The 14,053-nt window shown below is 46.8% G+C and overlaps 4 protein-coding genes across 4 annotated transcripts; 2 read left to right on the top strand and 2 right to left on the bottom strand.

Annotated features, from left to right (window-relative positions):
* Positions 1 to 113: 113 nt before the first annotated feature.
* N7483_012693 (uncharacterized protein) lies at positions 114 to 1,173 on the top strand (the record flags this gene model as incomplete). Its single annotated transcript, XM_057096120.1, has 2 exons — positions 114 to 508; positions 606 to 1,173. 2 exons carry the CDS (start codon positions 114 to 116, stop codon positions 1,171 to 1,173), a joined length of 963 nt encoding a protein of 320 aa, XP_056942091.1.
* Positions 1,174 to 1,734: 561 nt separating this feature from the next.
* N7483_012692 (palmitoyltransferase YKT6) lies at positions 1,735 to 2,649 on the bottom strand (the record flags this gene model as incomplete). The annotated part of the gene is made up of 6 exons (XM_057096119.1): positions 1,735 to 1,770; positions 1,828 to 1,920; positions 1,977 to 2,346; positions 2,414 to 2,437; positions 2,496 to 2,554; positions 2,629 to 2,649. The coding sequence occupies 6 exons, from the start codon at positions 2,647 to 2,649 to the stop codon at positions 1,735 to 1,737; spliced, it is 603 nt and encodes a 200-aa protein (XP_056942090.1).
* A 359-nt stretch (positions 2,650 to 3,008) lies between these two features.
* Positions 3,009 to 9,012, top strand: N7483_012691 (RNA helicase SLH1; the record flags this gene model as incomplete). The annotated part of the gene is made up of 2 exons (XM_057096118.1): positions 3,009 to 5,994; positions 6,029 to 9,012. 2 exons carry the CDS (start codon positions 3,009 to 3,011, stop codon positions 9,010 to 9,012), a joined length of 5,970 nt encoding a protein of 1,989 aa, XP_056942089.1.
* A 38-nt stretch (positions 9,013 to 9,050) lies between these two features.
* On the bottom strand, positions 9,051 to 10,550 carry N7483_012690 (uncharacterized protein; the record flags this gene model as incomplete). Its single annotated transcript, XM_057096117.1, has 3 exons — positions 9,051 to 9,061; positions 9,975 to 10,310; positions 10,397 to 10,550. 3 exons carry the CDS (start codon positions 10,548 to 10,550, stop codon positions 9,051 to 9,053), a joined length of 501 nt encoding a protein of 166 aa, XP_056942088.1.
* Between the last annotated feature and the right edge of the window lie 3,503 nt (positions 10,551 to 14,053).

The following is a 14,053-nucleotide window of genomic DNA, read 5'->3' as shown; positions in this document are numbered from 1 at the left end:
TGAGTCATACAAACTCAAAGAGATGAATCATCCAAGCTGCATATAAACATAACATTCAATATTCTCATCCATTATTACTATCATATCAGATCAATTGATCTTTTGATCCCAAAATGGTATCAGCATTTTTACCAGCGCAATTAACCAAATACCTAGAATATATGGCCTTGCCTGCTATATATTCTCCTTATCTACACGACCCGCAATCCTTCCCCAAAACAGAGGAGGCCTTAACAGCATTATTCCGATGCCAGATCACACGGTTTCCCTATGATAACCTCACTCTTCATCACACTGATACCGAGATAGTCGATATCGCACCTGAAAGTATCTATGAGAAGTTCATCGGATCGGGAGATACACAACCTTCCGGACGAGGGGGATATTGTCTCGAGTGCAGTATCTTTTTCAATCATGTTCTCCGCGGACTGGGATTTTCCGTTTACATGACTGGAGTTCGGAATCGAGGACGCGTTAATGGAATTCCGGAAGGAGAATTCAAAGGCTGGTGCGTTATCTCAATCTTGGAATCTCAATGACTCACCCATACCCAGCAACAGGGAACGGAATCTTGCAAGAATGCCTGCTAACATGAACACTGACAGGACCCATATGATAAACATTGTCGAGCTTCCAAATGGACAACAATACCACGTTGATGTAGCCTTTGGTGGCGATGGTCCAACAAGACCTATCCCACTAATTTCAGGGTCCTCCATCCAGAATCTAGGATCACAGGAGGTGCGACTGATCCAGGGGAACATCCCGAAACAGTCACGCTCAGAGCAAAAGCTCTGGATTTATCAATACCGGAACTCTGCAGACCGGGACTGGAACTCGTTCTACAGTTTCGGTGAGTTCGAGTTCTTCCAGGAGGATTTCGAGGTTATGAATCGGTATACGAGTTGGGAGGCTGTCGCAAGGGGGAATCAATGGATTGTGAAATTTCTTCGAGGTGGAGAAACAAGTGCTTTACCTGTTCTTCCGGGTGAACTTCCTGAGACGAATGGTCATGCTGGAGATGACTCGATGGTGCAGATCGTGGGAAAGATTATGTATGTGAATGGGGTTGTGAAATTGAATATGGGTGGGAAGACGAGGGTTATTGATTCTTTGGAGACGGAGGATGAGAAGCTGGCTGGATTGAAGAAATGGTTTAATTTTTCCTTTTGAGATTCATCAACTTGAATGGTGACTCACGCTTCAACTTCCAAGGTTGAAGTTGAGCTAGTAGTACGGACCCTGGAGATGGATCCTGCGTGGACTCGGTATATAACTTGAATGAACTCGAGGTGGAGCATGTGTGGATTACCGCCAACTTGAACTTCAAGTTCAAGTCGAAGTTGATGTGCTGGAATGTCAAGTTGATGTGCTGGAATGTCAAGTTGATGTGCTTGAATTGACATTCCAGCATCGACTAAGATTTATATAGACAACTTTGATCTAATTTGATAGAGCTCTGATTAGACCATTCAATCAATCTCATTTCACTAGTCCCATCTATCAAATGAGTGCGTGTGCGTCGTAGCAACAATGCAAGGATTCATTCGCCATAACGAGGGAAAACCACCGAGAGAACAAGGAAAAAGATAAATCACAGCTTCGTAGGCAAGCGTAAATCCAATGGGATAGCACAGAGAGTATACCGAGCTGGCTTCCCGGGTTTGATTACATGAATAAAGTTGCACCCAAGACAAAGCATAGTTGTCCAGTTCAAAGGCTCATATCCAGAGTTTACATCAAAGTACAGCAAGAGTTTTGCTTCTTGGCCTATAAAGAACAACATATAAGTCACTGGTATACTCGAGAATGATCGGGTCAACATACCTGAGTATAGAACATCTTACTCTGTGCAGACAGTCCATCACTCTTCTGCACCAAAGAATCAATCTTCTCACCACGCTCCAAAACACTCTCGATCTGTATGATACTGTTAGTATACAGACGCAATGCACTTGAATGGGGCAACCACATACAGTCTTGTGCAACACAATCTTGGTCTCATCCAACTCCTGCTGAATCTTCATAATGCTATCGGCCTGCTTGGGATCCTGGTACTTGACAATGTATTCCTTGAGCTGTGGCAGGGGGCAAGCATCCTCGCTCAGAGATTGGCCCGAGAACGATGTACGGGGGTGCTTCGCAAGGAATTCGTCGACGATCTTAGAAAGGAGTTGGTGAGCAACCAGGGCAGGGTAGTCCCCGTCGGTAACGATCACACCGGCCACACCCTCGGACCGGCCGTATGCGTGGAATGTGTATGACTTCTCCTCGACGTCCTGGCGCTGTCCAGGCTTCGTGCGTTCGGCGACCGTGCGGCAGAAGAGCAAGAGAAACTCCGCATAGCTATTAGGGTCGGGTCAATATATCTGTTGAATAAAGCGAGAATAGGGTTGTATCGGGTCTGACATACTTGTTACGAGTGAAACGGGAGAACCTTGTACTTTATTAGTGACCGTAGCTTTCAAGTTGGGCTGTCGACTAGGAGTACATACGAGCTGAGATCTTTCTCGGCACAGAGCTGGAGAGCTGGCTGAGCATCGTTGCGGAGAATCTTAAGTCACCAAATAAATTTAGTATACATCGTAGAACATCAATTATATAGGTCAGTGACTCAATCAAACGTACGCCCATATAGAGGATCTTCATGGTGGCGGGGGAGGATTAAAGTGCTTCGCACAGTTGGTGATACGGGAGGAGATAGAAATGGAGGACTCGGTAACTGATTTAGCTTGAGCGGGATGCCAGGTGTTAGATTCCGACCAGTCAGCTGCAGAATGACAATATTGGAAGCTGAGGCAGGTGAGTTCAAGGTCAACTGAGGGAAAGGTGGACTCCTGATAACAAGCGATGATGGCACTGCGGGTCTCCGCAGGGGTTCTTGGGCCTCAGGCAGAACACCACACCGCCCAGATTATCATCAATCATTATTCATGACTCTGTGACTCCACTCGTTTCTAGACTCTCTTGTGACTCGCTATTTGTTTCGTTTTAACTGTTACTGCATCATGGCGACCATTACATCTACCGAGTCGCAATGGCTCTCTCAACTGGCCGCCATGCGCCAGGCTATCGCCGATCTAAAGCTCCCCAAAGAGCTACCCCACGATACAACTGGATATGGAAGTGACATGGATTTGGACCTGGATGAGGACTACTCTTCTCCAGGAACCGTTGATGATGTCTGGGATATTATCAGCTCCGATGAGGAGACTGATGACCAAGATGAGGTCAACGAAATGTCTTTCCCGCAGACTTTACCCTACGATCGAGTTTGGCTGGAAGCAAAATGCCAAGAGGTTTCAGCTCGCTCAAGCATGAATGCCGCGGAGCTCTGCCAGCAGATCATCGCGACGTTAGCCGCCGATACCGACGATGCTGAGCTTCAGATGTCCCTTGCCGAAATTGTGGGGTTTGAGGATTTGGATCTCGTCATCGAACTGATCGCACATCGAACGGAGATCTTGTCCGACAAGCCACAACGGGTGGAAGCACAAACGGATGGACTGGTATCGGGAAGACTGTTGACGCGCGCTGAGCGAGAGGAGGCGCTGTGGCAACGAGATTTAGAGCATAAGAATGCCCCGCTCATGGCAGCCCAGACTCGAGGGGAGCCTGCATACCCCCATGTGTTCAAGCTGCACAGCTCTGGAAATCTCCTCTCTGCGGCCGGCAAAAAATTCGGTCTTCCTGTTGGCAGCAAACATCTTGTAGAATCCAAATACGAGGAGTATGAAATCCCAGCATCCAAAGTTGGCTATGTGAAAAGGGACCAGAAGCTAGTAGAGATTGCTTCGCTTGATGGTCTTTGCCGTGGCACATTCAAGGGCTACAAGAGTCTTAATCGAATGCAAAGCTTACTTTATGATGTTGCTTACAAGACCAGCGAGAACATGCTTATTTGTGCACCGACTGGTGCTGGTAAAACAGATGCCGCCATGCTTACTATTCTCAATGCGGTCGGAAAAAATACCTCTCCAAACCCGTTGGAGGATCCTGATGCAACTGATTTTACAGTTGAAGTTGATGACTTCAAGATTGTCTATGTCGCTCCAATGAAGGCATTGGCGGCTGAAGTTACAGAAAAGCTTGGAAAACGACTGGCATGGCTGGGAATCAAAGCCCGCGAGCTCACTGGTGATATGCAATTAACGAAGCGTGAAATTATGGACACTCAGATCATTGTAACCACTCCTGAGAAATGGGATGTGGTGACTCGAAAGAGCACTGGAGACACCGAACTTGTCCAAAAGGTGCGACTGCTGATTATCGATGAAGTCCACATGCTCCACGATGAGCGTGGTGCTGTTATCGAATCCTTGGTTGCCCGTACACAGCGTCAAGTTGAAAGCACACAGTCATTAATTCGTATCGTTGGTCTTTCTGCGACTCTGCCTAACTATGTCGATGTCGCCGATTTCTTGAAGGTCAACAAAATGGCTGGTCTCTTCTTCTTTGATTCCTCTTTCCGACCCGTGCCTCTAGAGCAGCATTTCATCGGAGTGAAAGGTAAGCCTGGGTCTAAGCAGTCGCGAGAAAATATTGATGTTGTCGCATTTGAGAAAGTGCGTGCTATGATGGAGAGAGGTCATCAAGTGATGGTTTTTGTGCATTCCCGTAAGGACACTGTAATGACGGCGCGCATGTTGAAGCAGCTGGCTGCGGAAGATGGATGCGAGGACTTGTTCAGCTGCCATGAACATGAGGATTACTCTTCTGCGCTGCGTGATATGAAGCATGCTCGTGCACGTGAACTACGAGACTTATTCGCCAGCGGATTCGGAACTCACCATGCTGGTATGAGTCGCAGCGATCGTAATCTCATGGAGCGTATGTTCTCCGAAGGTCTGATCAAGGTTCTTTGCTGTACTGCCACCCTCGCATGGGGTGTCAACCTTCCCGCGGCAGCCGTTGTCATCAAGGGAACTCAGCTGTACAACCCCCAAGAGGGTAAGTTCGTGGATCTGAGCATTCTTGATGTACTTCAAATCTTCGGTCGTGCCGGTCGTCCTCAATTTCAGGATACCGGTATTGGTTTCATTTGTACCACCCACGATAGGTTGCACCATTACCTCTCTGCAGTTACTGCTCAGCAGCCTATCGAGTCTCGATTCTCCAGTCGGCTGGTTGACAACTTGAATGCGGAAATCTCGCTGGGTACTGTGACGTCTGTTGCCGAGGCGGTGCAATGGCTTGGATACTCGTATCTATTTGTTCGAATGCAGCGTGAGCCCCGCAACTATGGAATCGAGTTTGCCGAGCTTCGAGATGATCCTATGCTTGTTCAGCGACGCCGAACACTGATCATCCAGGCTGCCCGCACTCTACAAAAGAGTCAGATGATCGTTTTCAATGAAAAGACTGAGGACCTCAAAGCGAAAGATGTTGGTCGTATCGCTAGTCAGTACTATGTTCTGCAAGGCAGTGTTGAAATTTTCAACGAAATGATGCGCGCACGCGCAGGAGAAGCGGATGTGCTCAAGATGATCAGTATGAGTGGTGAATTTGACAACATCCAAGCCCGAGAGAGCGAGTCCAAGGAACTGCAACGTCTACGAGATGAAGTAATCCAGACTGAGGTTGATGGCGGTAATGATTCACCCCATGCCAAAACCAACATTCTGCTTCAATCCTACATTTCTCGTGCGAAGCTCGAGGATTTTGCTTTGGTCTCTGACACAGGATACGTGGCTCAGAACGCAGCTCGTATTTGTCGTGCGCTGTTTATGATTGCTCTGAATCGTCGTTGGGGCTACCAGTGCCAAGTGCTGCTGTCGCTCTGCAAGTCCATTGAGAAGCAGATCTGGCCTTTCGACCATCCATTCCACCAGTTTGATCTACCTCAGCCAGTTCTACGAAACCTGGATGAGAAGCTCCCGTCGTCTTCCATCGAGTCGATGAGAGAGATGGAGCCTGCGGAGATTGGAAACCTTGTCCACAATCAAAAAATGGGCAAGGTGTTGTCAAAGCTGCTGGATAACTTCCCGACCCTGAGTATCGAAACCGAAATTGCCCCCCCTTAACCGAGATGTACTCCGCATTCGTCTCGCAATCTACCCCGAATTCACCTGGAACGATCGCCACCACGGTACATCTGAATCATTCTGGGTTTGGGTGGAGAACTCGGAGACCTCAGAGATTTACCATCACGAGTACTTCATCCTCAGTCGCAAGAAGCTTTACGATGACCATGAGCTTAACTTTACCATTCCACTATCTGATCCGCTACCAAGTCAGATCTATGTGCGGGTCATCTCCGACCGTTGGTTGGGTGCCGAAACTGTCAGCCCTGTCTCTTTCCAACATCTTATCCGTCCGGACACTGAAAGCGTCTATACGGACCTTTTGAACCTCCAGCCCCTGCCCGTTTCAGCTCTTAAGGATCCCATTCTCGAGGAATTGTACGGACAACGATTTCAGTTCTTTAACCCCATGCAAACCCAAATCTTCCACCTACTCTACCATACTCCGGCCAATGTTCTTCTTGGATCTCCTACTGGAAGTGGAAAAACCGTGGCATGTGAACTGGCAATGTGGTGGGCTTTCCGTGAGCAGCCTGGCTCGAAAGTGGTATACATCGCTCCGATGAAGGCGCTTGTCCGCGAACGAGTTCAAGATTGGCGCAAGCGTTTCACAGGCCCCATGGGCTTGAAACTTGTCGAGTTGACCGGTGACAATACCCCTGACACCAGAACCATTCGCGATGCAGATATCATTATCACTACTCCTGAGAAATGGGACGGTATCTCACGTAGTTGGCAGACCAGAGATTACGTCCGAAAGGTGAGTCTTGTGATTATCGATGAGATTCATCTACTGGGTGGAGATCGAGGTCCAATTTTGGAAATCATTGTGTCCCGAATGAACTACATCGCCTCGCAGTCTAAGGGATCTGTACGACTCATGGGTATGTCTACTGCCTGTGCAAACGCCTCTGATCTCGGAAACTGGCTTGGTGTCAAGGAAGGCTTGTTCAACTTCCGCCACTCCGTTCGTCCTGTACCCCTTGAGATTTTTATCGACGGATTTCCCGAACAACGTGGCTTTTGTCCACTGATGCAGTCTATGAACCGACCGACGTTCCTTGCCATCAAGAATCACTCCCCAGAGAAGCCTGTCATTGTGTTCGTTGCCTCTCGCAGACAGACCCGTCTCACTGCCAAGGACTTGATCAATTACTGTGGTATGGAGGATAATCCTCGTCGGTTTGTCCGTATGTCGGAGGATGACTTGGAGTTGAACCTCACTCGAGTCAAGGACGATGCGTTGAGAGAGGCGCTCAGCTTTGGTATTGGTCTGCATCACGCTGGTCTCGTCGAATCCGACCGACAACTCTCCGAAGAACTTTTTGCCAATAACAAGATTCAAATTCTTGTCGCGACCAGTACCCTGGCCTGGGGTGTTAACCTTCCCGCCCATCTCGTCGTTGTGAAGGGCACGCAATTCTTCGATGCCAAGATCGAGGGCTACCGTGACATGGACTTGACTGATGTTTTGCAAATGCTTGGTCGTGCTGGTCGTCCCCAGTTCGACAATTCGGGTATCGCACGCATCTTCACGCAGGATTCCAAAAAGGCATTCTACAAACATTTCCTGCATACTGGTTTCCCCGTCGAGTCCACCTTACACAAGGTATTGGACAACCACTTGGGCGCTGAAGTCTCGGCAGGAACCATTGGTACGAAACAGGATGCCCTAGACTATCTTACCTGGACATTCTTCTTCCGCCGACTGCATAAGAACCCATCTTACTATGGGCTCGAGATTGCTGCAGAAGAGCAAAACACCATGGCTGCGCAGGCAGTCGCTCAAGAATTCATGGTTGATCTGGTTGACAAATCTCTCAATGATTTGGCGGAGTCGTCTTGTGTTCTTGTGGATTCTGCGACCGGAGAGGTTGACCCAACTCCATTTGGTAAGATCATGAGTTACTACTACCTATCGCACAAGACTATCCGCTACCTCATGGCCCATGCCAAGCGTGAGCCTACTTTCCAAGATGTGCTTAGCTGGATGTGTTCTGCTACCGAGTTTGATGAGTTGCCCGTCCGCCACAATGAAGATCTCATCAACGCCGAGCTTGCTCAGAATCTTCCCTTGTCTATTGAATCCATGGGCGACGTTCCCATGTGGGACCCTCACGTCAAGGCTTTCCTCCTGCTCCAGGCTTATATGTCGCGCATCGATCTGCCAATTTCGGATTACGTTGGTGACCAAACATCGGTTTTGGACCAAGGCATCCGTATCATTCAAGCATCCATCGATGTCATGGCTGAGCTGGGCTACATCCCTGCATGCCAGATGTTGATGACTCTTCTGCAATGTATCAAATCAGCTCGCTGGCCCGAAGACCATCCTCTCTCCATTCTTCCAGGTGTGGCCACTGAAAACCCACCGCGCGGTATTCCATCCTCATTGGTGGCAATGGCTTCACAGACTGGATCTTCCGTGGCTGGCCTAGTCAAGAAACTGAACCTTCCCATGAATTTCACTCGCGCTGCCTCCCAACTTCCACAAATTTCGATCTCTGTCGTTGGAATTACGCCCAGGGGCATGAGTGTCTCCGTGGTTCGACGAAACCCACACACGAGCTCGGAGTATAGAATCTATGCTCCCCGCTTCCCCAAGCCACAGACCGAGGGTTACTTCTTGATTGTCTGTAGTGCTAGGCCTGATGGCAGTGATGGAGAGCTTCTGGGATTGAAACGTGTGTCATGGCCGCCCGCATCCAGATTGAACCATGGCAAGGGCCGTGCCGGAGCTGGCTCAGCAAGTGGCAAGGATAAGAACGGTGGTGGTTCGCTCTCTGTGCGTTCTTTGGTCAAGTTCCCCGGTACAGCTCTATTAGAATCGGGGTCAGTTACTACCGATGGTATTGCTCGTGTCAATGTCAAGGTGATCAGTGATTCATACATTGGAATGCAGTGGACGCTGTCCAATGTGGAGGTTGATGTTGCGGCTACAGTTGGGACTCAGACGATTGAGTCATCCAGTGTCCCTGTCAAAGGTTGATGAAGCCATCGAGGCACTTTTTTGTACATAAACATGAATCACGCGCTGCCTATAAAATATCAAGATTTATGACACGACTTCTATACTGAATGATTCAGAATCAACACTCAAGCTAAATTTCGCCTGTCAAATACATCTTCAACAAACCTGAAACCAGCGGATGCCGTCTAACATCCATACAATAAAAAAAGAAATCCAGCAAACTTAGGAATCGAACCCAGGACCTTCAAAATCAGAAATGCGTGAATAGCCTCAACAGCTCTCACTTGATACATCCATCTTCATCATAGAATCCTTTCTAGCTCCCTCAAATATTTTTATTTTGAGGACCTAAAAAATAGAATAGAAAGAGAATAGCTAGGAGTATGATTGGTAAAAATATAAAAAATTCAAAAAAAAAGCATTATTCCCTGGCCGAAGCCAGATACCCTCCCACCCGCCGGTAAAGTCTCTGCCACTGAAGATGGGTCCAGCGTCCGCATTTCAGTACCTTTGTCCCCCAGAAGGGTCGCCGACCGCTAGACTAGCAGAGCAGAGTGGTTACCTGGGGACCTTTTTACTCAAATATAAGGGAGATATGGTTCCTTGAATGGTGTTTATCTCCACTACTTGCCTATAATCCTCCATTTTAATATTAGAAAAATAAAAATAAAAATAAAAGAATTACGTTCCAAATAATCCATCATTCCAAATGGTTTTAATATGACTACCTATTATCACTCCGTATCCCTGTAGTAAAAGTGGTAGCCCCTACTTCGCGCGTTGCCTTTAGGTACTATGTCCTGTGACATATAGCCACTGGCAACTGGAGCACTTGAGAGTATTATACATAATATGTATGCCACACGGCGAAGAAATTTGAAAAATCACTGTAATCCAAGTACTAGTAAAAGAAGTTTATGGTGATCATGCTCAATCCTCCGAAGCGTTAACAACAACCGGAAAATCTCCATTGGGCTCACTATCATCCAAAGTCCAAGTCAAAGCATAAACATCCTCGTAATCCGTCTTCCTAGCCCAGAATTGCGCCTGCAGCGACGTATCATTATTGAAAACAAGCTGCGAAGCGAACAGGGCAAAGCCGGAGGCAGTTCCATTGATATACGCAGCTCGAGTCTGAGGCAACACGCCAACAGCATAGTCGTCGTTGTCCATGATGTACATTGATCCGGCTCGGGTACCGTTGACGAAGCTGGCATTTGCGATCCAGCATTCGCCTGTGATGGAGGCTAGGTCCCAGGTTACTGGAGCAAGGTTTGCATACTCGTCGGAAGGATTTTCAGCAATGTAGAGAAGGCCTGATATAGTGTCTTTATTAGTATCTTTGTCCAAGTTTCTTCTGGTGGACAGGTCAGTGTTTAAGAGTATGGAACGAGTCACGCACCATCATCAATGCCGTGGGAAATTAGCCAGTCGGAACTGTTTGTTCCGTACCCATAGAGTGTCGCATTTGTTTCAGCGCCACGCTTAGCATGCTGATGGAAGGCCAGTGCAAGTGTAGAGTACAAAAACACGGACAGAATGCTGACAATATGCATGATTAAAGGGACTCTCACGACAGGTAAGAAGTTGGAGGGAAAGTATTGAGAGGTATTTGCTCTATGCACAGAAAAGAATCATGCGATAATTGTAACTGAGAATTCGTATGATATGCGACAAAAATAGGGGATTGAGATAACCTTGGGTCTAAATCCCGATAGACTACCGGAAAAACCGATACAGACCCATATCGTTCCTCTGTTGTAAAACCTATTGCTGGTAAGACTAAATTAAGCTCAGTTGTACCAGACCAAAAACTGCATACGTATACTATGCCGATCAAGTACCAAAGACCCGACGGGATCTATGATGGAGCAGTTTAAGATTCTGCCTGGAAGATGATGATCACTCCCCACCCGGTAGTTGCTTCTGCAAAACAAGGAAGCACATTTGGAGTGGAGAGCTTCAATTGAACTGAGAGGCTAGATCAATTTTTGGAATAATTTGGTGTTGAAAATAGGTGTTTTCATTGTTGCTGTTGTTGATACAGAAGCATTGAAAAGCAAAGAATCTCTAGATGTTCCTAGACGATGGTAGCCGATTACCAACAACGGGGCACATGAGTCCTGGCTGGCAATTTAATAATTCATAAAAGCAAGAGTAGTGAGTCCAGTGATGAGCTGCTCTGCGAAGAAGGGAAAACCCAATCCTAAGCTTAGTCGAAAAAGCTGATGTCAAGTTCACTGTAGGTACTCGCTTTCAACAACCTGCAGAGATCTTTCCCACTATAGGACTGACTCCTTCCTTGAGCCGAGAAATTCGTTTTGCTTGCTGCATATTAGTAAAAAGATCTGAGGAGAGGTGGTTCAAGCTGGTAATTTGAAACTGCCAGTGATGAAGATCCGTTGAACCGCGAGTGCATATACACACACAGCCATAGACTGCTGTCAAGCCTCAGCTTCAGCTTGAATGCGAGCTTCAATATTTTATGTTCCTAATTGCATCATGATGTTATCTGAATTGAAGCCGTTGTCCTTTTTAAATATGAAGATCTCATTTGAATTGTCAATCGAGTGTTCTGTAATCAGTACTCCCTGTTGGAGGCTCATCGTAAGTGTTGAAGATCGAGTCTGAATCCCAAAAATTGCTATGCAGATACTACTCTTCTCAAGGTACTTTGCTGGGCTTGGAACTTCTTTCAATGAAGATCAAAATAGAACGATATTAATTGATCTTGCGACAGAATCCTGGATCATAGCTAATCAGACCTCCAACCGTGAATCACACAATCAAAGCTGATTTAGACACTAGAAGCGTTGAGAATCTGATCTCGCTTGATTCTGATAAGCGAGTCATAACAAAGGAGCCGGCTGTGCCATGTGATCGTGATCTCGCTAAGGAGAGAAGAGCAAGATCATCATGCATCTCCGGGCAGCCATTTTGATATAGTTGAAGATGCAGATCAAGAATTCTCATCTTTCGCCTCGTCGCCTTTCCCAATTGGGAGATGTGTGATCTTGCGCGCAGCCCTCAGGGTATAAATCACTGGAACTCTTCCTGATTTCAGACCTCTTTGGTCTACCAACTCTTTCTTCTACAATCCTCTTCTTACTCATTTTCAAACTCCACATCTTCTCTTGAACCTCGATCACATCAAACATGGTAGTTGGCCTTCAAAACACTCTGTTATAACTTTCACACTTGTTCATGTTGGGCCAACCATCTTTCGACCCGTCCTTAATAATGTGTTGACGCGTCTCTGTTTACACTTCTTCCTGCTGCCATGACCTCCCCTCAATATGATCTTCCATATCATAACATTCCATCATGGCTTTATATCAACACGGTCTTCCATCATGACCATCCATTGACCGGACCTTCCACCATGATCTATGACCACTCACTACAACCTTCCATCAGAAATTTGTTGACATGACATAAATTCCACAACATACTCCCCTCTTGTTCAAGTTGACATCATCATGGCTACTACTATGAGGCCCTGAAACCTTTTATAACACACAACCATCTGTCAACACTGCTAGTGCTCTTCACAACCATTCATTCTCAAACATGCCTTCCAAACTTGAACTTGAATCTCAAGCCCACTTCATACATACGGTCATACGGTCTCTTGGTCTGATGGATATTTTCCTTTTGGGCTTCGGTGGACAGGTAAAATCCTTCTCTCTTCTCGCGTTTGAAGCTACTAACATTGATATGCATCCAGCCACTTCTTTAGGCTCCACCTGCCCATCCTCCACGCCCTCCCTCCCCTCCTTCCGATTCAACAATGCAGGTGGTGGCACAATCTGCAGGGTACGACGCACAGCAGGGAAGAAGCTCTGAGTGCAACACAACATGCAGGGGTGGCACAAACTGCAGGATCTACAATGCACAGCGGGGAGGAAGCTCCGAGTGCACCCACTCTTCAAGCTTCGGCTTGACATCCATTTATCATTCTCTACTACCATTATATCTTATTCCATCCCAGTTTCCATCAAGGGCCTGGCATTGCTACACTTGGTCAATGACCACCCAAGATCTTAATGACTCCTGTTTTGTTCCACTGTATCCATCTTATTTCCCCCTAGTCATTACAATATGATCACATTACACAATCTACCTATCCTCCATGATTCCTTCTATAAGTACCTACTATTTCTAGTAATTAATGCCTAGTGGTGAGTTCTTCTAGATTGTTGTTATTGCGTTGCTATCTACCTTAACAATCAACAGAATGACTGTCTTCCTCTTGACATTCAAGGTATCCATTAAGTCCGCCCCCAAGTTGTATAGTGTGCATCTTGAAGATTCGATCAATAAATATCTCCAACTTGAAGGTTGGAATCTGACTCCCCGGCATCCATCATGATCTGGACAGTGCGTAATATAACGGCATTGGTTTCTTATTCGTCACACAGCATCATATCTTGATATAATGCCTTAAAGTAAGTAACGCGGTGAATAATTTTCGACAGAAAATAATCGCTTTTCGTGGTTTCCCAAGCCTTTTCAAAAAGCCTTGGCTAACTAGTACTCCGTACTAAATCCAGACCTGGGCAAACTGACAACCCCTCTTGAACAACCTCACACATGTGCATGTGCAGGCGTATCATTGCCCAGGCTCTTTCATTGATTACACCAGTTGAAATAGCTAGGGTTTTTATTGCCAATATATATATCAGTTACCCTAGGGAATACCTTATGGCTCGGATAATTACCCCAGCACTTGAGAACTGATCAAGAAACCTTTTCGACTACACCGCTTTACTCACTCGATTCAAGTGTAAATTACAAACTATCTATAACCCCTCACCATCAGGGGCTAGGCTGGGCATCACTACATGAGAATCCCTGTAAAAAAAGCGCGCTAACCCTCTCCTGTAGGTGAGGAAGCCAAAGGGAGCCGAAAAATCCCAACAGAAACTCGCAGCTGAGAGACAGCGGCGAAACATGGAAAGAACAGGTCACACCGAGGACTGCTTGCTTACTTGCAGCTGGAGGAAACGATCTTTTCTGTAACCTTGAGTGGCCATTTTCTTCGCTTTATTTTTCCATT

The sequence above is a fragment of the Penicillium malachiteum genome, assembly GCF_028827825.1.
Source record: "Penicillium malachiteum strain IBT 17515 chromosome Unknown utg000005l:1.0-9002435.0:326005.0-9005861.0, whole genome shotgun sequence".
Classification (NCBI taxonomy): domain Eukaryota; kingdom Fungi; phylum Ascomycota; class Eurotiomycetes; order Eurotiales; family Aspergillaceae; genus Penicillium; species Penicillium malachiteum.
This window is presented reverse-complemented; position numbering and strand designations above follow the sequence as displayed.